Source organism: Juglans microcarpa x Juglans regia, chromosome 6S, assembly GCF_004785595.1.
Source record: "Juglans microcarpa x Juglans regia isolate MS1-56 chromosome 6S, Jm3101_v1.0, whole genome shotgun sequence".
In the NCBI taxonomy this organism is placed as follows: Eukaryota; Viridiplantae; Streptophyta; class Magnoliopsida; order Fagales; family Juglandaceae; genus Juglans; species Juglans microcarpa x Juglans regia.
The window spans coordinates 19,282,660-19,307,811 of NC_054605.1; the positions used below are offsets into that span (position 1 = coordinate 19,282,660).

The 25,152-nt window shown below is 34.3% G+C and overlaps 3 protein-coding genes across 3 annotated transcripts; 1 reads left to right on the forward strand and 2 right to left on the reverse strand.

Moving 5' to 3' along the window:
- Positions 1-7,463: 7,463 nt before the first annotated feature.
- LOC121237611 (MYB-like transcription factor ODO1) lies at positions 7,464-9,502 on the reverse strand. The gene is made up of 2 exons (XM_041134441.1): positions 9,094-9,502; positions 7,464-8,438 (listed from the first exon to the last, which is right to left on the reverse strand). The coding sequence occupies exons 1-2, from the start codon at positions 9,354-9,356 to the stop codon at positions 7,898-7,900; spliced, it is 804 nt and encodes a 267-aa protein (XP_040990375.1). The 5' UTR covers positions 9,357-9,502; the 3' UTR covers positions 7,464-7,897.
- A 5,995-nt stretch (positions 9,503-15,497) lies between these two features.
- LOC121237582 (FAM10 family protein At4g22670-like) lies at positions 15,498-19,474 on the reverse strand. The gene is made up of 11 exons (XM_041134397.1): positions 19,184-19,474; positions 19,020-19,071; positions 18,762-18,917; positions 18,543-18,630; positions 18,361-18,441; positions 18,162-18,226; positions 17,619-17,759; positions 17,143-17,259; positions 16,856-17,056; positions 16,334-16,391; positions 15,498-15,812 (listed from the first exon to the last, which is right to left on the reverse strand). The coding sequence occupies exons 1-11, from the start codon at positions 19,291-19,293 to the stop codon at positions 15,715-15,717; spliced, it is 1,167 nt and encodes a 388-aa protein (XP_040990331.1). The 5' UTR covers positions 19,294-19,474; the 3' UTR covers positions 15,498-15,714.
- Positions 19,475-22,794: 3,320 nt separating this feature from the next.
- LOC121236682 lies at positions 22,795-23,920 on the forward strand. The gene is made up of 2 exons (XM_041133115.1): positions 22,795-22,961; positions 23,479-23,920. Exons 1-2 carry the CDS (start codon positions 22,795-22,797, stop codon positions 23,918-23,920), a joined length of 609 nt encoding a protein of 202 aa, XP_040989049.1.
- The last annotated feature ends 1,232 nt before the right edge of the window (positions 23,921-25,152 follow it).

The following is a 25,152-nucleotide window of genomic DNA, read 5'->3' on the forward strand; positions in this document are numbered from 1 at the left end:
TTGGGCCTGCGAAATTGGGCGTTGTGGACTTGAGCCCAATTCATTAGAAAGCAGGTGGAAGTTAAATGGGCCAAAACCTGAATTGCAAGGCCCAATATAGTGGCAAGTCCATGAATCCAAACCGCTAGAATATGATTTATATACGGAATTCCATTAAAAGTTTCGTTGATACCATTTTTTTTTTTTATATATTTTAGGTATGAGAAATGTTGTTTGTAATTATTTTAATTATTATATTTTTATCATATCGTAAATAATTAATAAATAAGTAGTAGAAAATAGCAAATATTTTCCTAATCATTTGATAGTACTACATTGTAGACGATGAAATTAATGATGAAAATTAAAAATATAATAGTAGATTTCTTTTTATGTATATACTGATGTAATTATTGAGAAATCGAGCTAAGTTTATATCATACAAAATTCAGATAATATTGGTACTAGAAATCTAATAATTATGCATGCCAATTATTCTTGCATCACCATCTGATCTTTTTTGGGGCTGGTGGTTTAAAGGATCACATGACATGATGCAGTTGGTAATCTTTTCCTATCCTAAACCACACATGCATGCAGTAGGTAATCTTTTCCTATCCTAAATCACAGTCGCCAAGAGACATGCATGCATTATCCTCCTAATTTTGAACTGAACTGGCCAGTTGAAAGACACCCCCAGCTAGCTAGCACGACAATCAATATAATATAATGCTTAATTGTCAAGGCCAGCCGAGACAACTAATGGCAGAGGATAGAGCAAGAATAACATTGCTAAGAGTTAGGCTGTATTTACACGTTGAATTGAGTTTAGTTGAGTTAAATTGAGATTAAAATTAAAAATAAAATAAAATATTGTTGTTAATATTATTATTAATTGAAAATTTAAAAAAGTTGAATTATTTATTATATTTTGTGTTGAAATTTAAAAAAATTATAATGATTAGATAAGATAAATTGAGATGGATTTGAAATCCAAACTAATCATTATTATACTTAGTAATCCTACATCACACATATGTTGAAAGAAAAATAAATAAATAAATAACTCATGTATATATGATGTAGATCAATTGCGGAATAGATTTTTTGTATTGCTGAGTATTTATTATTTTACGTGGAGTATTGATATCTTCCTCTATTCTTTTTCCTAATTTCCCATTTTATCTGTTATGTATACACATCACGGGATCAGATGGGGGCACCTTTATTAACCATCGATAATGACTTAAGAGTATTGGGGTCCCTCATGTTTTTCTAAAACACACTTGAAAGCTGCAGCATCAACTAGATGAACGCCCTAGCGCTAGCTATTGCTCACAGAACGGTACTTCCTTTCCCATTCGAGTCACATGATGATTTATATTGATGCAACATTCCACTCAGCAATTATCCTTTTCTGGGATCAGCCCAGATCATCAGGCCACCATGATATGTGAGCACTTGGGATTGAGAATCTTCCGTCCAGGGTCCTAAGGCGGCAGGATATAAATTGAGGCTTAAGTCTTAGTTATTTACAATTACAATATAATAAAATATAAATTAATATATGAAATATTTTTAAAATTTTTAATAAAATGAGATTTTATTTAAAATCTTGAAATAATTTTTTTTTGAATTTATATTTAATAAAACAACTTAAAATGAAGTCTCAATATAAATTTTGTACCTTAATTTAGTAAGATCGTGATTTTTTTTAAATATAAATAATTCATTGTATTAAATATTAAATTTAGTATTTTGGAGCTTTGCATACAATGAAAAAAATAAAATTATTTAAATTTTATTTAATGAAATGGTTTTAAATTTTTAATTTTTTAAAAATATCTCACTCTCACTTTTATTTTTAGAGGCCTTGCATAGGGCGAAATCTTAGGCAATAGCCTAAATGACCTTACCACTGAGTAGACCATGATACCAGGTCCGCCATCTCATTTCTTTTGGCTTACATTTTTTTCTTTCCAAATAAAGAAATAATAATTTGTTAATGAGTGGGGCTACTATGCCGCCCCACTCTTACCGCTAGGCGTACCATCCAGTGGTTTTATTTTTATTTTTTTATTTTTATATTTTTTTAATACATTTAAATATTTTTAAAAAATAACAAAAATACATCAATAGACTTAAAATCACTTCCTTAATTACTAAGTCAAAAAAAGAATTGACTAGCGGTCAAAATGAGCGGTAAGTGTGGGGCGGCAAACTAATTTTTCCCTTTGTTAATTAACTTCATTTATATATGCACATAGTAAGTATTCAACTAAATGTTATATATGTCATAGGAGGGTTTGAATTCAGGATATTTGTTCTGGTATCATGTAAAATCACTACTTATCTAAAAAATTTAAATTAATAAAATGAAGTATATTTTATTATTTATTTGATATCTTAATTAACACACACTAATTTTTCTAACTATGTGGCCCTATTTTATGGACTATATATATATATATATATATATATATATATATATATATAATAGGAGGCATGCAAAATATACACTGGCTTTATCGTTTTAATATACTTTTAATTTTAAATCTACAGTATATTACTTGCAAGTTATGTTCATATTGTGAAATTATCAATTGTCCCAAAATGATAAGCTTAAAACTTAAATTGATTAGAAGAGATAGATTTTATTATTTATTTTATATCTTAATACTCTCATTCACGTGTAGGCTAGACTCCATCTTAATGGGTGGTCCAACAAGTAGAATATTTAATTAAATGAGATAAAGTGTAGAGTTAAGATTCGAATTCAAGATTTCTATTCTAATATTATATAAAATCACTATTTATTTATAAAAATTAAATTTATGAGAAGAGATAAATTTTATTATTTATTTTATATATTAACACATATACGTATGTCACGTGGGAATGATTTTGTGAACAGCTGCCAGCTGTGTACGTGTCTTCGCATTTCTTCGTGAACTAATATAAAAAGATGCTTAGTGCAAGAGGTGTTTGATATGGTGTCAATAATTAAACAATCGTCAAACGACAATATCTTTTGCGGGATTTACAGTCTAATCAGAAGTCACAATGATCAATATAGTCAAGAACATGACAAATTAATTAGAGTACTTTCTCGTAAGAGAATTAATTAATGTTGTTCTCTACAAAGTACTCACCGAGTCACCAATTAGCTTCTCCAATCCAACAAGTACTTATGGCGATATATATGCAGTAAAGTATTGTACGCTAGGATCATACATGATGAGCTAAGCATGCGCTCATCATCAAATTATTAAGATTAATAAACGCTACTAGCTAGCATAGTCATTAACCTGGCAGGCATGCATGCCCTAGCTGTTCTTCTTTGCACAAAACTGTACTTTCTTGCGTTTGTTTGTCAAGTTTTTGGAATTCCACGACTTATATTTTATGTTTCTTTTTATATTTATATTTTGAAAAATTATATTCATCATTCTTACACCACATATTATAAATAATTTTTTTTTATTTTTTTTATCTTCTCAAATTTGTGGTGATTGCTGGATGATGAATAGAAAAACTCAATCAGTTAGAAAGAATAAAACAAAAAAAAATTAAAAAATAAAAATAAATTAATATGATATGTAGTATATAGGAATGATGAGTAACAAAACTCTTCTATTTTATTCTTTTTGATGAGTAGTGTTATTTAAAAGCATTCACATTCTACACGATACAGTACATGATGTGATTTGATTTGTAAGAATTAAATTTTAAAATTTATATTCTAAATCAAATTATACAATGTGGATGATGTGTGGTATAAAGACGTTTTAAAAGAATTATTATTCTTTTTATTGGTAAAAAATGGCACCATATATATGCTTATAGAAGAAAGAACGTAGCTAGGTATTTTGAGATCTTTTAAAAAAAAAAGGGTATGCTAGTATTACCCCCGACTTGCCCCCGACAAATGATTTCTCAGTTGGGTCAGGTTAAGAAAACTCGATCGCGAAATATTGCTACTTTCGTGAAATGTAAATATATATATATATATATATATATAAATTGGTTGTTAAAAAAAAACAATCAGAATGAGTTGCTCGTTAATTAATGTATAGTGCCTTTTGAAGCTTATAATTTGAACCACTTTAAAAGTTAGAACCAAAGATAATGGCCATACCATCGGGTTCAGTCGTTGAGAGATTGCACGATCGTGATTGTTGCTTAAAGTGCAATCAATTTAGTGCATGCGGATCATATAATAGATCAGCTTTAATTTATTTATTTTCCCTTCCTTTTTGTTCTCATTTCTTTAATATTTTTACTTGTTCTCGATCGAATGTCGGATGCCCTTTGAATGATGACAAATGTGACAAGTTCTTTTTTTTTAAAAAAAAAAAAAAGAAATCCCCAATGCCCAATGGAGTATATTAATTCCTGGCCACTTTGAGTCTTTGACTTTGTCACTCGCTAATTATTATATATATACACACATTATCTAATAATTAGCGTAGCCGGCGGCCTGTGTAGCACGATGAGATCGAAGCGTTTAGGATAGAACTTAGGCCAGCACGCGCGCTTAAATAATTAACTATATCATCTTAATAAACTGTAGTCAAGAGATGGTATGTGTGTGTGTGTATATATATATATATATATATATATATATATATACAGTACTATTAGGTCAGTACTATATATAATTATGTGAACATGAGTGATTAAGTTGTAAATTGAGTAGTAATCACAAACATGAATATATAAAAATATTGGGTTATGGAGATGGCGATCTTTCACAAAATGCACCCAGCATGCATGATCTCTTGAAGATGAAAGACTAGCCGGAATTCTAATAATAAGCGTCATGCTTTACATATCATGCACATTCATTTTAGATGAAACTGATATATATATATATATATATATATATATATATATATATATATAAATGGTAAAAACAGTATAAATATCGTACCGAAGAAGTGTCACTTTGTACCCTATACTAGTATTGATTGCGATATATTTTATTCTCTAATGTATTTGGGTCATGATCATTTCATTGGTTGGTTGGTTGGATAATCATGAAGATCAATTCTTCTTTTATCATTGTACCTTGAAAAGAAAAATGTAAAATACACGTATGTCATTCAAGCAAGGGTCATCATGCGTCAAGACGTTGGTGGGACGTATGAACTACGTCTTAATTCTCAAAGTTTGACAAGCTTAAAGCTCATTCATAATCAAATATGTACACCATGTAAAGGATGTCGAGCAAGTCAAAATTGTAGGGAATTAAGTATATTTTCAAACGTATATATAGAATGATTATGATGAGAACTTATACTTCAACCGTCAAAGCATGATCACAAAGTTATACTTTGGTGGCGGCCTGGATCGTTAATGTGAAGGATTTATATTTAGTTCTCGTTGTTTCGAATACTATAATTAATGCGATCTTTATATTAATGACACAGAGTTGATCAACCGATCGAATATTTAATTAATGTTACACAAATTAAAAATTCATAAGGACAATAATAAATTATATTGTAGAGTCTACTTGACGTGTCTTTTGCTCTGGCCCTCAAGAATGGATAAAAACTTGAATGAACTTTTCTCCGATTTCTCTACTGTTCAACCTCATTTCTTAATCTAAATTTTCCAATATTTGAGTCTCTTTATTTGGAATGAAATCATAAGAAAATTGGGCAAATTAATATTCGTTTTAAAATGATGTAACATATCATGTACTGATGAAACACATCACGGTAAAGGCTAATTATCATAACTAACGAAATATATTTGTAGTACCTCTGCAGAGGGTTCGGTTATAACGCGTTACAGATAGAGCACTGCAGGCTATATTATATATATATATATATATCCAACTATATATATATATATATATATATATCCAACATAAACTAGCGTACGTAAAGAGAATCAGAAGAGTGCACAATGTTTTATTTTCCTTATAAGCAAAGTGATGATCAGTTAATTATAGTTAAGTAAGCAATTACAAAGTAATTAACTTAGTGTGCGGTAATCAGTTAGCTAGGGAGGGTTTTCCGCTTAATAGTAAACTTAGCATGTGGTTGTCACGAGTTAGCTAGGGTTTTTTCCGCTGTGGAAGTTGGGATGAGGGCATTGTTATATAAGTTGTATGAGTCAGGAGCTGGTAACTGCCCCATGCCAGAAGAAACTGTACCTACGTGTGTACAGCTAGGATCATGAGTCAGTTATTCATGACATCTTTTACACTATTTCCCAGTATATTGTTTTGTAGAACACATGCAATATTGTGCGTGGGTGATGCCATCATCATCCGGAAATCGATGCTTTTGAAGTTTTAAGCGATAGTAAAATCATTTTATTTTATTATTATAATTTTTTTTTAAAAAAAATTCATACAAAATATAATAAACAATTCAATTTTTTCAAATCTCAAAACAATAGTAATATTGAAAAATAATATTTTATTTAATTTTCAACTTTTATTTAAAACTATCTTATAATCTTACTATCAGCATTAATATTCTGCTTTATTAATCATGTTGCATATATACATTAATTTGGGCTTGTTCTGGGGCGGCAGATCATACTGATCATCTTCAGGTAGTTGGGGTTCGGATGTGGCATATCATAATTTGCTGAAGAATGAGAAAAGCTGCCCAGCTTGTGGTTCTCTAAGAAGTTAGTCGAGTTGTTGTTGGGATCCTTGAGTAGATTTATGGCATTGTGACGTTTTAGATCAATGATGGTGGAGACTAGAGATGCACAAATTTTGTGTTTTAAGTGAATTTTTCAGATAATTCATTTGTAACTGTGGTGCGTATTTTTTTTAATTAGTATTTATTAATAATAAAATCGGGGTATTTTTTTTTTTTTTATTTTACAAAAAACAAAACATCATGAAAGTCGACGTTAATGTGAGGCAAAATATTCCAAGAGTGGGGTCCTATTATTGCCGAATACTATTAACTGTTGAAAGAGTCACCTTAATGTTAGTTTAAAATGGATCCAAATTAACGGGGGGGATCCTGTAGTAAAGAATTAGTGCACGGATCTTTTATCTTGCCTAAAATTCTTCCAACTTAAAAAAAAAAATGACATACTTAATAAAAAACATAAACGACGTAATTTGATTTAGAAAAAAAAAATTAAATTTAAAATCTTACAAATCAAATGATCTTACTGAAGAAATTTATGAACTTAACTCATTTCATAAAATCGGTTCTACAAGAAATAATTGATCATTTCTTATAAACATGTCCAAGATTTTGTTTACAAATAATGCGAGATTATTTCTCAATACTTTCCATTTAAATAATATGGATAGTTTACTCTATGCACCAACTAAAATCGAAATAACTCTAAAAAGAGATTTTGGAAGAGATAGATCAGTATTACACAATATGGCTTTTTATAGGAGATTATGAAGATACTGTTTTCGATAAAATGGTATTCCCAATCTTTGATTATCAACGTTATACGTACGTGTCAGAGAATATGTTATAAACAAAACAAAAAGAACTTTTTTTCTTTATTATCTGAAACTTAGATATAATATATACATACTACAGCATGTACAAAAGGATATATATTCACATCGACGTACGTAGCCCACTCAGTTCACTAACACAACACTTAACATTGCTCACTTTGTCCATGGCTTACCTTCGACAAAAGACTACAACATCAATTATATAAGGAATCAGCAAATAATATCACATTTTTAATGATTCCTGCCTTTTGCACTATTGTTTACTTTGGTTGGTGAGGGACCTCAAAAGAGGCAAGGTACTTCACCTTCCACCTCCAAAGAATATTCGATCTGCAACACAATAGATAAAATTCACACCAACACATGAATGATGATCATGATCAATAGTACTCCAGTATCGTCATGATGCATCTACGTACGTACGACGTTCTAATGCTTTACTCCCATGTATAATATTCATGGGTTTAACACGTTTAATTCAATTTCAGTACTGAAAGAGTCGAAACCGAAGTCGTGAATACCGAAATCCTGACAATCCAATAACCATGAACAATTATCCTCCAGTGATGGAAAACCCAGATCATGACTGCAAATATCTTCCCCAGTAGGCTGCTGGTTTTCCCACGATGCTGCATCGACTAGGGGAACTTCGTCTAGCCACAAGCTGTTCCCTAAAGATTCAATATTGTTGCAGATATTGTCTGACAAAAGGGACTCATGAACATCGCTCGAACAGTTTTCGGTTGGTGAGCTGGAGTTGTTCTCTGAATTTATGATGCTGTATTCGTTCTCCGTCACACAGTGATTTCCGGCCGATTCTTGCGAGTGACTAGCAGTTGACGCCGTTTCCTCGGAAAAAGGTTGCTTATCATGAAGTGGTTCATGAGTAACGGGATCAAGTCCCATCTTAAGAAGCTTTTTCTTGATGTGGGTGTTCCAGTGATTCTTAATCTCATTATCTGTTCTTCCTGGTAATCTGGCTGCAATCTTGGACCACCTAAGAAGAAAATATTATTAAAAATGATGATCAGCAGAAGCACAATTATAGCAGAGAATTTAATGTCAACAACTAACATGCAATATTATGGCTTGCTTTGATGCTAAGATATTTAGCTCTTGAATCTTAAGCAAACAAAATATAGATGCATCATCTGAAAGCTAGCAATCAGACAAGGAGATTATAATGCACCGAGAATCGAACAACCAATAGGCTGTTAACCTAGCTAAATGATATTCTTCCATTTTCAAACCCATGACATGATCCGAAAATCCTTCCTTGCCCTGTTCAAGTTAACGTGCCATCAGAATGAAACTAAGCAGACGAAGGGTGTACGCTCTTGTCAAATGCGTCCGCTGTAAGTTGCCTTGTTGAATAAATAATTTTAAAATGAATTTATTGATCTATATCTTTCTCAACGTTATGATTGAAGACAAGAAAGTTGTATATATATATATATATATATAAGCTTGTATCTCACACAACGAGACTATTATTTTAACGTATCATTAAGGTAAAAAGAACATGTACACGAATTATTTCCACACCAAACACCATTAATTAATCAAATCATTTAAGTTCAAAAGTGCTCAAACACAACATAATGCAGAAGGATATTATTGAAACATGTAAATAACAAAGAAATTTGAGTGACCTATTGCCGAGACGCGCATGAAGATCAATAACCAGTTGTTCTTCAGCTTCACTGAGGAGGCCTCTCTTTAGGTCAGGGCGAAGATAGTTGGTCCAACGAAGCCGGCAACTCTTGCCGCAGCGTCGGAGCCCGGCGAGCTTAGGGACAGCACGCCAACAGCAGTGGCCATTGGTGAGAATGAAGTTGATGAGTTTCTTGTCCTCCTCAGCCGTCCATGGCCCTTTCTTTACCCCAAGCTTGTCACAGCAAGGTTGCCTCCCCATATCAGTTGCTAGCCTAGTATTGCTAATCTAATACAAATATTAGTGCTGATTATTGCAATATTGAGTATCCAAAAGCCCCACACCCACCTTCATATAATAAAAACCCCGACCCTTCCTAGCAAAAATTGTTGTAATATATATAATATGAACATACTGAAAACATAAATATATTATACAGAAAGAAAGAGACAGAGATAGGATCGGGGACCACCATTGGGGTTGTGAAAGGGACGTGAGAACTAAAATGGGGTTTCTCTCGTATGTGCTGCTACACGAATGTGTGATGATGAAATATTGGAGACTCAAAAGGCAGAGCTACATGTAAGCATCCAAAAAGATTTGTACTTGTACTTCTCATTTTCCTACACAAACCCACTACTCCAGATTGCACTCTTACTCAACCATTCCATCACCCATTTCGTCATCACCACGTTTACGTCTCCTGCTTCTTGTTGTGGAATATGGTATTGTTCTGCCTGCCGTTCTGCAGATTGCTACTATTCTCCGCATCCACACACAACGCCCGCCTGATTAACCCTTTGTGTAGATCAGGATGATCACTTGAAGCCCTAGCTAGCTAGCTTGGATGGGTTAATAATTGAATTCACGTCGGTCAAGAGATCGATCGATCTTACTTTGCGTAGTTATTATTCTAAATTATTATCTTGTTGAATTTTGTTTAGGCATGCATGCAGCTAGCTACTAGCACGTGGCAATGTTCAGAACAATTCATCATGTGTTGCCAATCTAGTTTGAAGAATACTTAATTAATTTGTCTCTTCAATTTACTCAATCATTTTGGACCGTTAATGCATTTAATTTTTTTTTTTTTTTAAATCTTAATAGTTAAGGAAGTGACTAGCTAGCAGCTAGTAGTGCATTTATAAATTTTTATTTTTTAAAAATATTTAAACATGTTTAAAAAATATTTGAAAAAAAAAGAAAAAAAAAAGTATAATTTGCACTAAGAAACACAATGAGCGGTCACTTGCAGGCAGTAGAGTAGCACCGCTCATTTAGTAATTTTGTGGTTCTTTCAACTGGAAGCCAGCAAAATATACTTGTAATTGTTCCGAGATTGACGCCTCTACAATTTAACGCGCGAATTGCCTTAAACTCGATCTGGCCATATTGTATCTAAGTTTGAATTAATAAATCCCGACGTCTCCATAACCAGAAATTTAGTGGGAAAATCAATTTCTTTCTTGCTCAACGTGGGGATCAACGGAATGATCACATTGATCTCCTAACGTGGAACTGATTGATTCGACAATATTCTCCTTTTCTCATTGGATATTCAATATGATCCGATCGATCATATATATATATATATGCAATTAGTACGGATCGAATTAGAGAAAATCAAATCATTAATTAAACTGATCTTCGCTGACGTATTTTTTAAGAACATGATTCTTGATGCTAGGGCCACACCCCACTCGATAGATCTAATATATATATATATTTTTTGAAGAAAAAAGCGGTACTCCAATTTTATTAATAATCCTCAACTTTATTGATAGATCTAATATACATTCGTGCAAATCTAATTGGTAAAAAAAACTCCCAAAAATGGTTTTAGCAACTTCGACGAAGGCCACAAATATATGCATATCTGGTACGTAACATTATTCTTAATAATATTCTAATTAACCTAGGTTAGAATATGATGACAATTAGTTTTATAATAATAATCAAGAGTCCAATCGAGCTATAATATATACTATATACCCTGATCATGTAATTAATAATATTGTTATTATATTTAGCCGTACAGATGAGATTTCCCAACATTTAATTAATAACATGATTTGATCTGCAGAGAAACCTTAATATATATCAATTCATATATATAGTTGATTAAGACGTACTATATATATACATGAGTAAACTCTCATGATCTGGCTGTAACATGTGTTGTGCCAGGAGAACCGCGGGAGTACCCCACCTCGAAATTCGAATCAACATGAACAATTTCTCTTAAGTACTATATATCACGAGTCATGAGTTTCCTCAATATTGTGATGAATTAAGTTGTTAGGTTTTACAGTATATTATGGCTAGATTAATGGGGGGTAGGTGATAATCCAATTTGTTGGATTTTGACTTTGTTAGGGGATGTAGGTGGGTATAGTTCAATGTGGACCCTTTTCCCTCAATCCATCCCAATAACTGATCAGTTTCCCACTTAATATAGTTACGTAATTTAGATCATGATCATCTCTAACCTTTGTACGTACGTGAGCTCTCACTTCTCCGGCCATTTATCTCTTGCTATATATACATATATAAATCAATCAAGTTATTATATTATAAGTTGATCTTGGTAATAGGAATCTGATCCAATTTTTCCTTCATGCGCGCCTTTGTGCACTTCTGCAGTGCCACGCATGCAGCTTGTGTAAATTATCAAATGGAAAAGTATTATGTAATTACTTGCAAGCCACTGCAACAGATAATTTTTTTATGCGTTTTATTTTCCTATACATATCTATATTGGGTTTTGTTTTGTATATAGGAACCACCACGTACCCATAAGGAAGATCAGGAATCGTGGGGAAGTCATATGCTATTTTACTTTAATAATTTACATGCAGTACTTCACCTATATATAAAAACCACATGTACATGACTTGCTGGGTTCTCCCATTAACCATTGTATTGATCATGCAAACACGACCACGTACAAGTTCTCAAATCCCGAAATCTCACATTGATTGACAGATGACCTTAATTCAATGGTGTTCCCTCGGCGGGCCGCAAGCATGCAGTTATTAAATCTATAGATTTTTCTGATATCGTGAGCAGCTGATCAATTAGGTTCATGTATTTCCCACGTACATGTCGTGTAGCAAGGGATCAGCAAACGTGGCAATATTGTATGGATTCACAAGGATGTTGGTGTGATGCTAATTATATACAATATTTCAAATGTGTTAACAAAATCGTACGTGCATGTTTAACGAACAAATTGCTGGCCACACATGATCGATACAATTATGCATGCATCCATTTTTTAGTGATCAAGCTCATCACCGTAAAAATTGTGCTGATCATAGGTACAGTACTTCCAAAATTTTAGAAAAAGCTCTATATATGTTTCAAACTGCATGGTGGGTATACGTACCTATGCATATAGTTTAGAAATTAAATTGTCAATTAAAAAAATGATATTTACAATTGAAAAATACTGTGCAAGTCTCACACACTCATTTTAAAATATATAATACTGACTGATCATAAATAAACCATGCACACGTTCTTTTGAGCTTATATACAATGAGACATGAACTATATATCCGGCCTCTTTTGTTTGATGATCATGATCAGCAGACAGCCAAAATCACATCATCAATTTGGATCCAGCAACATCAAAGCACTGCATCTAAAAGTGACAAACTAGCTACCTAGCTAATTGAAATTTCCAAAACGATGAAATTAGATAAACGTGCACCAGATCAGAGCATTTGATTTATGTACTTTAATATTGAAAATTAGTGGATTATAATATTCCTTAGAGGAGCTAGTTGCGTAGCTAGAGAGTAATGCAGTCGTCATTAAGGTTTAGATCTAATTAAAATAATAACAAAAAAAAAAAAAAAAAAAAGGAACCAAACAAAGTATGGAGCTCGATCGACGCTTGTCGAAGACTTATTTGGAGGTCTTTAATTAGTCTTGGGACATGGGAATATATAGCAGATATATATATATATATATATATATATATATATATATATATATATGTATGTATGTATATATAAAAGCATCTAATTAGCGAATTTCGTGCACACACTCGAGAACCAATCGGTCCACTGAAACATCGAAACATTCAATTAGAAGCGAGACCATTTTCCTCAGAAATTGAAAGGTTGGCAAAAATCAATCCTGTAATAAGTACTGGTCTAAGGATATGACATGTGAAGGGTGGAATATCTTGATCTCTTGGATGAAACCCAGATTTTGTTGGTTTTTGTCCTAGCTAGCTACAAGACGCATGCATCAGAGGTCGTATAAATGCCAAATGGAAATAAAAGTTGGTAGCTAGGCCGGAAAAGTAAGTTTGTTGTATATATATACGACGTTGAATTGCGGACCAAAAATATTGCCCATTAATCAAATAAGATCATGACAATTAAGCAGCTAGTTATATATACATGAGGCCGTATTATAAATATATGAACTCAAGAACTTTTACTAGTACGTACTCTTTGAGTATACATTAATTTCTTCGACAGTACGTAGATGGATTGCCTCCTGTCATCTGCTTCGGTTGGTTGGTTGGCTGGCTCTAAATAAAAATGTTTATTTGTTTTTATTTTTTCCTTTTTGGTCATGAGATCATGAAAACATGAAAAACACGCGCGCACGCACACATGATATATAGCTCACGGCCTACGGCCGGGGTTGCTCGGAAACATGACAATCACCAATAAATTAAGCAGCACAGGTTGCGCAAATTTGCTGTTCTTTCGATTCAAAGATGACTAGTTATATATATGTATCAATGTTCTTAATTGGTAATTAATTATACGGCCAACGTCGATCGATCATAGTCAAAATAAAAAGTCGATGATCAGGCCGACCGTGTGAAAACGAAGTGGCTTCAAAATCATTAATCATGCACCAGATTTGCCATTTAAACTGAATCTTGATTCAGTAGGTAAAGGATCATGAGGCGCTTTGCTTTGGTACTACGGACCTCCTAGCTATAAAGTTTTGCGTGTTCACAGAACTATACAACAATATGAAATGGACGAATGAACGAGAAATTTGGATACATGTCGGTACCAAGATGAATGGACTGATCATGTGTTCAAAAGAAGAAAGAGGAAAAACAAAAAAGAATTATTAATTCTATCAAAAGAAAAGCAGCATTAATTTCCAAAAGATGGGTTGACTGTTGGGTCGTGAGCAAGGCAATATTTTCTTACCCAACATTATGACGCATCCGTAAGCAAATAATTTATGGAAATGGTGTCAAGCTTGTCAATTAAAACAGATTAGGATTAAAAGTAAACCCTTCTCAAGGCTAACCATCATCATTGAGGAGCATTAATATAATTACTTGGCTTAAAATGGTGTCAAACTGTCATCGAGTGGGATTTTATGGGCAAGGCTGACTATATATACCACTCTAGAACGCTATTATGACGCTGATGATCAAGTGCATACCAGACCAAAACCACCCCTCGATCGCCGGCTACTCCTTACCGACAGCGTACAATACAACCTAGCTTTGTGAAGCCGACGACATGAACTAGGAATTACAATACGTTGTATATTAGTGACAGGTCAAAGAAGAAAAAATATTATACCGACAAGAAAATCGTCCACATTTTCCTGGGATCGTCACTCTAATTATATATATATATATATATATATATACACACACATATATATATAATTATTTTTGTTCTTTGTTGGTACATGAGTGTTATAATATTAACGTACGCTTATTGTTACGGGCGGCATGCATAGGCCATAGAGTCCATTATTGACCAGACACCCCATCCACGAAACATCGATAAAATAAAAAAGGGACAGTCTAATAAGAGAGAGAACACTTTGTTTTATCAAAATTAAAATAAAAAGGTAAGAGTCTAATGGAAACAGTTATAACGTCAAGCGATGTCATTGATCATCTGCATTGTTGGGGGTGTTGGGCAGCTTTGAGTGCTATTTCTCGGCTTCTGCCTTTGTACTTGGTGTTGGTCGTCTTATCTATGGGTTGCTATGCTTTTTTAGATATTACTCTCATGAATAATTAATATACTCTTAACTTACCCCCCTCAAAAAAAAAATAAATAAATAAATAAACGAGAAAAATATAGGGTATGTATATATATATCAGGTGATGACCATCGTGTGTGTGTCTATATATAATAATTCTCCTCAGCAACTCTACACCACGTACCTAGCAGAGAGAAAAAATAAAAAATAAAATTCAGAATGTAGTGTGGGGGTAACTTTATATGGTCATCACCTGATTTGAACATAGGCTGCAAGCCCAAGCCCAAGAACGGGCGATCCAATCTATCAATAATTTTCATGTAGAAAGACCGACCTGAAGAAAACTGAATCGGAGAGGTACAAGTGGTGTCTGACAAACGCATTCCTAGAGTACTAAAAATACATGCTGCCTTACCAGCACATATCGGCAAGATAGATTATCAAAATCAGCATTCAATTACAAGAAGGTCTAAATTGGTAAGTCCGAAACAGCCACACATCATTCGTACCACCATGGTTTTCGATGTTGGAATGGTTAATACAACCTCAATGTATCGTGAAAGATCCTGCCTACCTCAACTTACAGATGGTAGATCTCCCACAATCACTATTTCGATCTTAAAACAGCTTACTGAGGTCCTCCAAATTTGCCCATCATCTTAGCAATCACGGGAGCCACCTTGGGATTAGCTTGATGCTTTGCCAGATTTGCAGGGTTCTTCATTACTGCAAAATCATCACAAAGAACAGGAAAGACAGTCAGACAAGGTATACGGCATTGCAACCATTCCGGGGGCGATGAGAGTTCTAGATACTATCAATGATACAGCACGGTAAGTAATTAAATCTGGTTTACCAAATTTTAGATAGAAATAGTACTTTTGAATATTTGCTTTATTTCTGTTTTTGTAATAGATACTTTGGAAGCTTGGAACTGTAGTAATAGTTTTTTTTCTTAGAATGCATGATTTTCAAAAGCTTTGGTTTTGGGATTTATGTAACCCCCAAAGCTCTTACACCACTTGTAAAAGGTATTCCTCAATCATAAGAGAGGGTATTAATAAAATTAGGAGTACCGTCCCTCTTCTTAAAAAAAAAAAGTTAAGCAACTTTCATGTGTGCACAAACCGTGACAGATCTATTTAATCCAACCATTTTTTTTAAACTACAATCTGTGCGGTTCAAGGAGAGACGGTAAGTGAAATAATCATACCAGAAATCAAAGGATATGGGAATAGAAAAGGTACCATCTTGAAGAGCAGCCATGACTTCTGGATCACTAAATGCTGTCATCAGCTCAGGGTCCTATCAAATAAAAATCAAAAACAAAAATATCAAAGAACCAGTCCATGATACACATCCCAGATTTAAATGCTGAATTAATATAACCCTATGGAGGAATGGACAGAACATATACAGGACATAGCTCATTGCGTTTAAGTTTTTTTTCCCTCTGTATTAAAGCCAAAAATGAAATTGCAAACATCAGTAATATCTTGTCAATTTTTTTTTTTTTTTTTGATAAGAAAGAACTTATTAATAGAATCTTGGCAAAGACCGAGTATACAGGAAGGATACAAAAGAGACACCTAGTTAAGAAGAATATCATGGTGTATTATCCAGTCCAACATTGAGGTTCTATGTGTTATCTTCCTGTGCATACCTTCCGTATCTTGTCAAATATTCAGACCTACATATACCAATAACTAGAAACATTGGCAACATTCACAAAAAAAAAAAAAAAAAATACAAAGTACCATCAAACTCACATTCAATATTTTGCTAAAATCAACATTTCCAGGCACCCCTCCTGGCATGCTACCAGGGAAACCTCCAGGCATCCCCCCTGGAAAGCCTCCAGGCATCCCCCCTGGAAAGCCTCCAGGCATCCCCCCTGAAAAGCCTGGCATGCCTTCATGTTTCTTACTGGAAGATGACTGCTCTTGCTTCTTAGCCTTCTCGTATGCAGCCTTGAACAGATTGTGCAAGCAAATTCTTAGTCTTATAGCAAAAAGATAGTGGATAATTTTGGTAGGAGCCACCCAAAACAGCTTACCTGAGCTTCAGCACGGCGACGACGTCTTTCACGCTCAATCTTTCTCTCCTCTCTTTCCTTGTGCAACCTTTCATACTTCCGACAATGTTCCTCAATCCTGTGCACATTTGGTCCCACCTGGAAAATCCGAGGAGAGAGAGAGAGAGTAAACAATTCAAGACTTACGCAACAATATGCCAATTTATATGCATTGACAAACAGTGATGAGCATCTCAAAATATATAATTAAATTATTGCCAATATATAAATTTTTACTCCACACATATACTCCTAATTCTTACAAGTTACATTGAAACTCTGAGAGTACCTCATTAACACGATATGATACAACTACACAGCACAAGAACCACACAATGGTATCAACATATTGGTAAAACACATTCTAAACCTAAAGCCAGCCAACCATATAAATACTCATTTGACTCTGTGCATGAGAGAGAGAGAGAGAGAGAGAGAGAGAGAGAGAGAGAGTAAACCTTCTTCAAAACAGCATTGATTTCCTCATCATAGTCTAACTTTGATGCCAGATGAAGATCCTTTGCAGCATCTTCCCATTGACCAAGCATTGCTTGCGCCATGCCACGAGTCTTGTAACCTTTAGCAGAATCTGGATTAATCTGCAGAAATGTAAAACTCACCTTCTCAGAATATCACATCCACATTGCAACTAGCTCTAAAACACACATTTGAATATGTGGCTTCACCAAGCATATGAACTCAAATGAATAAAACATACTTCCAAACAAAAACACCATAGACCCAATGCTTGGCTTCACCAAGCATTTGTTTGCGTCATGTTGTATCAAAATAAGAATACAATGTGCATGCTTGTGTATATGTATGTTTGATCAAGTTTTTTTTTTTTTCCTTCTAAAGTATGTATGTTTGATGAAGTTAGGATCAGTGCTTTTTAATCTATAATGCTACGTATTTGTAAGCCTGCATATTGTTGCTTGTGTTTGAACCATATGGAGAAGTAAAATAACATGCTTCATGGCATACAAGGAAACAATACCAACCTCCAAAGCAGCATTGGCATCACGGACAGCTGCATTTGGTTTCTTCATCTTGACATAGACGCTAGCTGTAAAAAAGCATAACATGAAATCCAAATTAACAGTTTAATAAGCCAAAAATTACCTCAGAAATTTAAACAAAAACATATAACATAGTGAGAATAATATTCCGCTACGCACACCCACCCAACCCAAATCATACCTCTGGTCGCGTACATGATGGCTGATGTTGGATTGAGCAAAATAGCCTCCGTGAGATTCTCGATCGCTTCCTCCACGTTACCTACATTTCCACAAAACTACACCATTCACAAAATGCCTCGCAACATACTTGTCGGTTATACACATTTAATATTCATAAGTTCTATATATACTTATCTATACCTTCAGAAATAGCTTCCATGGCTTTGGCCTTAGCAGTCTGCGCGGCATCACGGCTCTCCTCGGTGACCTCGACTGATGGATCTCCCATCTGCAAGCATATAATATCATCCATATATCGTTGTTATACCAGAACACCCCCCCCCCCCCCCCCCCCCAAAAGAAGAAAAATAGCATGGTGGAATTAAAATGTAATTTAGATTCGAAGAGGAAAAAAAAGACCTTCTGCGGAGGATCATTATCAGGCTCCACCGTCTCGCCCTCGAGCTCGATATCGGACTCGACTATCTCGTCCTCCTCTTCTTCATCGTCCGCATTCCCTTTCCCGACATCCGTGTCCGCCACGTCCTCGTCGCTCTCCTCCACTACAAAGCTCTTCTGCACTCCCGATCATAAATATTTACATATATATAGTTGCATATAGTTCTAAAAAAAATATGTGATAAACCCTAAAAATTACAAAGAGCGGCGAGAGAGTACGGATTTGGAGTCGCCGTGCTTGTAAGCGGAAGGAGGGAGCTGGGCACCGAGGCTGTTTGGATACAATCAAGCAGAGAAAAAGGAAATGAAAAGGCCATCTCTGGTTTGTTTTGCTTTAATCAGCAGAAATGGAAAATGAGGAATGAATTCATTTATGCAATTACCTTAGGAGGTAGTCGCGGAAGAAGGAGAAAGAAGGGTCGCTGAGAATGGAGGGATCGGACTTAATCTGCTCGACGAATTGCTTCAATTGGTTCAGCTTCGACTCGTCCATTCTCTCTGGTTCACTTCGATTGGATTCCGAAGGCCTTTTTGGTTCTGAGCTTTTTTCTTCTTTCGGTCTTTCGTTTCTAACGTTAGCGGGGAGTGGCGAAGACTTCAGACTGGGAGTCTGGGACTTGCCTCACTTGGACTAGCCAGCCTCTTCCAGATCTGGTAGCTTCTATTGGGAACTCTTTTTTCTTTTTCTTTTGATATTATCATTATCATTTTTAATGACCCCTGTTAAATAATTTTAATTAAGTGATATTTTAAATCACTTTAAAATTGATGATCACACTAACAATAAATCGAATTAAAAGTTAGATTACTCAAGATGAGGTAATAATTATTTTGATATCATTACAAATATGTAGTGCATGGATATTTAAATTAACTAATTATATTATATGTTATAGACTTATAGTTATCTCCAACTTTTACTAACAATATATATATTTTTTTCTTGCAGAGTTATTTCACAAATATTTATTATGATAAAAAAAATAATATTTAATCCCATGAATTTACCCCATCAAAATTAAACGTCCGATTATTTTATTTTATTTTTAACTCTATACAAAGATTCTTCCTCCAATACGTACATAAGTTCTGGCTTCGGTGGAAGTTTTAAGAAGTTCTCAAATGAATTTAAAAGCTCTTTAATAGAAAAATTAGATTGTTTGAACGTTATATGTTTTTCATGTTTTTTCTCAAATATGTTTTTTTGGATAATGCAGAACATAATTTAAATTTTAAAAAGACTGTTGATGGACGAAAATACTCATACAATTTTTAGATAATTACAACTTTTAAACTTTTAAAAATATGGTTATAATCTTTAAAAATTCAAATAATAGTTATTTCTACCTCAAAAATTATTTTTTTAATTTGTTTCCAAATAATCGTAACGTGTTTAAAAGTGTTTTAAATATATAATTATCAAACAATAAATAAATTTTTAATAATAAAACTTATTATTTGAGTTATAAGTTATAAACCTTATACACAATCTCAATCATTCACAAAAGGTTGGAGAACTAAAATAAAGAGTCACTCAATATCTATTATTTTGTCACTTTCCTTTTAAGCAGCGCGAGGTCTATTATATTTTTCTCTCATATGTTAAAAGATGAAAGTATTTTGATTTTATTAAAAACTCTCGCTTATAACTAATGAATATATTATAAAATGGAGCTTTGGACATCTCATAAAACTATTAGAGCACTCTCAATGATTTTTTTATCTTATTATTTAAAATATATCACCATTTTTTTTTAAATATTAGCTTTTATTATATGTCATCGATCAGTTTATCTATTTTTTCTCTGAATTATTTAAATATTCTTTTTAAATATTTTATTTCTACCAATAAATTTACAATATTCATATATTTTTTATATTTGCAATTTGTTTTTATATACAATGTAAAATAATTCAGTCCTATACACGTAGAACAAAAATATATAAGCCAAATAAAAATAAAATCAAAATATGAAAAATTGGTTTAAAAATATTTCCAAGATATTTTTTAGAAGAAAATGAAATATATGTGTTTTTAAATGATGAACAATAAAAAGAATTTGCTTACATGATAAAATCAAAGTAAAAGAAAATGAGGGAGTAAATAAAATCTCAACAATAAAGAAAATAAAAATTAAAAATTACAGGATAAACAATACCCACTACATGTAGCGAGTTACTGTAACTAATTGTATTGTATAATTCCTTTTATATAATCAGATGGAACTCATTTTTAAAATAATTCTTCTAATAATTTACATTTTTTATATAATACAAAAGCTATTAAGAGTGGTCTTACATTTTTCTCGTAATCTCATAAATCAAAATGAAAGTATTGGGGAGTTGACCCCGTGGCCTAGTTGAATGGATGAGTTTAGTGATAAATTTAAAGATTGATAGATAATAACATGCCATTGTAATAAAATAAAAAACAAATTAACTATAAGTCTTCTAAAACTATCTCACAATTCATTTTATAATTAACAAATGTAATTATGTTACAACATAAAAATCAGTTTAAATTTTATACAATTTCCCTTCATTCAACATAAAATTATAAAAAAATTGTATCATATTTTATACAAAATAAAATGAGAACTTCAATATGTTTGGGGATTTATACAAATATGGTTAACCTACTGTTAAGTGAGGTGGGAACTTCGAAACGGATGATAATATTTTTGTTTTTTTCGAATTAAGCCACTCTCAGAAGTCTTCATTATTCATGATCTATCATTTTTTTTTTTATCCGATTTGTATTAAACATGATATTATAAATCAAAATAATGTATTTTAAGATCCATCAATACACTATTTTTTTTTTTTTGTGACTAATCTGGTCTTTACTATTCCTGATACTCTATATAGACAAACCTCCAAGAGACAACATTCTCTGTCCAAACAAATACTCAACCTCACTCTTCATAGAAATAGAAGACTCAACATCTACAATAAGAATTTGACATTGAGTTAATAATTAGAGCTGAGAGTCTCCTCTCTTTTTCTCTCTAGAAAAAGAGGTGGTGGGAAACAGTTATAACTAACTGTGAGGAATGACTGTGAGAGGTGGCCATGGAAGAGTCCTCTGGAGGAGGAATAAAGAATCTGGAAGCACAATGGGAGAAGTTTAAGCTCTCGGAGGAGGAAAGGCTTGTTGTTGATGTTGGAGAAGAAGCAGAGGAGGATGTATGGGAGTGTGGGGAAAGAAGTATTGTAGGGAAGATATGTATGGAAAGATCAATTGGAAGGGAGATTCTAGTGGCCACAATGGAGAAGATTTGGAGGATCAGCAAGCCTGCTGAATTTCGGGAGGTAGGCGATAATAAATTCGTGATTACCATCCAAACTTTGAGTGATAAATTGCGAGTGCTAGATGGTCGACAGTGGTTGTTTGACAACCACCTGTTTGCACTTAAGGCTTTTGAGGTTTTTGCCCAGCCAAATGTGTGGAAGTCCGACAGTGAGTGGTTCTGGATTCAGATCCATAATTTGCCAATGTTCTGCATGACGAAAGAAAATGAAAGAGTGATCGGAGAGTCACTTGGAAGATTGATAGATGTGGATGTGCTAGGAGATGGAATAGGTTGGGGGGAATTCCTACAGGTGAGGGTGGAGATACCGCTAAGAAGGGCTGTGGTTAGAGGAAGGTGGATTAAGGTAAATGGTGCAAATGTATGGGTTAATCTTAAATATGAGAAGCTGCCCAAGCTATGTTTTCAGTGTGGTTGGTTAATCCATGGTGAGAAGGGGTGTGTGAGTGAGGGTGAGGGTAAGGGGGTTGGGATTGTAGCTCAGGAGCAGTTTGGCTCGTGGTTAAGAGCTATGGGGGGATTTAAGAGAAGGAATTATAAGGGAGGGGGAGTAGGAAGAAATGGGGGATGGAATACTAACATGGAAAGATCCTTTGGGCGTGAGGGAAGTGAAAATGATATGACTGGTGGGGAGGGGCGGGGGATCAGCTTCTATTGGAGGTAATGATGAGGAGGCTGAGTCAATGGAGGAGAGGGTAAAGGGGTGTAAGGAGGTTAGGAAAGAAGGGGAGTGTATAGAGAGCCATGAGGTGGAGAAGGAGAAACATGAGGGTGTGGTATCCATAATTGAGGAGAGAAGAGTGGGAGGGATTACAGAAATAGAAGAAGATGGAAAAGAAATGGGGGAATGGTAAGGGCTAAGTCATATTAACGAGGGGAGTGTGAAAGTAAAGAAGAATGAGGTTAAAAAGACTTGGAAGAGAAGAGCAAGAGAAATGGGGAAAACAGATAGTGTGGGGCAAAGGTTGGTAAGGAAAAGATTGTTGGTTAGGAATGAGGAAGAGGTGGGAAGAGATGGGGATTATATTAAGAAATTGAGGGTGGATACAAAAGAAGTTGCTACTTTACTTTCGAGGGCAGGTGCTGCTAGACAGCTCTGCCAAGATCAATGAGGTCTCTAAGTTGGAATTGCCGAGGGCTTGGCAACCCTCAGACAGTTCAGGTCCTTTGTAATCTGAAAAGTTGCCAGACTTTGTTTTTATAATGGAAACAAAGTTGAGATCTAACAAAGTAGAAATAATTCAAAGGAAATTGGGTTTTGAAGGCTGTATGGTGGTGGAACCGAGAGGATTGAGGGGTGGTCTGTTAATGCTATGGAAGAATATCGAAGAGGTTGAATTGTTGAACTTCTCTCAATGGCATATTAGCCTTTGGGTGAAGATGAATGGGGAAAGTAAGGGGCTACTGACAGGATTCTATGGGCATCCAGAAACCGCCAAAAGGAAGGGATCGTGGGAGCTTTTGCAAATGCTAAAACCCTCTTCTGAGTTAGGTTGGTGCGTAATTGGTGATTTTAATGAGCTGATTTCTCAAGATGAAAAATGGGGGAGAAATGAAAGAAGAGAAAGCCAGATGGAAGAGTTCAGAAATGCCTTATCTCTTGGTGGGTTGAGTGATCTGGGATGGAGGGATACTAAGTATACTTGGAGCAATGGCCACTCAGATGGGTCTTTTGTAAAAGAGAGACTTGATCGTGCTGTTGCTAACCAAGTATGGAGATGGGGTTATAGCAGGGTTGAGGTTGAAACTTTGGTAGCATGGAGCTCTGACCACCTTAATCACCCCTTCCCTTTGAGCTTTCCCAAATAAGTGACTTAAGCCTTCTGCACATATCAAAAATAGATAGGAAGAAAGGGGATCTCCCTGTCTTAACCCCCTCGAAGGAATGATTTTCTTCCCTGGTTTGCCATTTACCACCACAGAAAAACTAACTGTTTGGACACATATCATGAGCAATCTAGTAATCTTCTCCCCAAAGCCCAATCTGGACAGCATAACTCTTAAAAATGGCCACTCAACTCTATCATAGGCTTTAGACATGTCAATCTTCACAACCATACTACCAAACTTTCCTTTATGCTTGGTTTGCATTGAATGAAGTAATTCAAATGCGACCATAATATTATTAGTAATAAGCCTATCAGAGATGAATGCACTTTGAGTTTGTGAAATAACATCAGGCAGTACCTTTTTCACTCCATTTGCAAGGACCTTGGAGATCAGTTTATACAAGACATTACAAAGGCTGATTGGTCTGAACTCCATCACAGTCGTAGGCATCTTAATCTTTGGGACCAAAGCTATGAGCGTGTGGTTTAAATCAGCCACCATAGAACCCCCATTTAGAAAGTCCAACACAGCATCACTAATTTCAGAGCCAATTGAATCCCAATGCCTCTAATAGAACCCAGCCCCAAAGCCATCTGATCCAGGGGATTTCCAAGGTGACATTTGTTTCAGTGCCATTTCAACCTCTTCTCTTCTAAAAGTTCCTTCAAGGCCCATTCTTTTTTCACTGGAAATTTTAGGCTCAATGTCTGAAATACATCTTTCAATATCAACTTCAGAGGGATGACTAGAAGAGTACACTTCTGAAAAATACTCACCAAAAGCCCTTTCAATAGCTTCTTGCCTCCTCACAATACGCCCATGCACATCAGCTATTTCAACTATAGAATTCTTTTTTCTCCTTTGGCTAGCACATGCGTGAAAAAACTTAGTATTATGATTCCCATGTTGCAGCCAATGGGCTTTAGCTCTTTGCCTCCACCAACTATTCTCCTGTTCCAACAATACCTCCAACTCACTATTCACCTATCTTATTTCATCTACATTAGCAGGCCCTTCTTTTTCTTTCAATACTTTGAGTTTTTCAGAAAGAATCTTAATCTCCATCCCTCTCCTCGAATTCATCCCTGTAGACCATTTTCTAAGAGCCTTGTTGCATGACATTAGACACCTCTGAACACTTAAGAGACTACCTTTCATCCCCTCCATCCTTTTCCAAACCTCTTTCACTGTGTCTCCACACTCATTTTCCT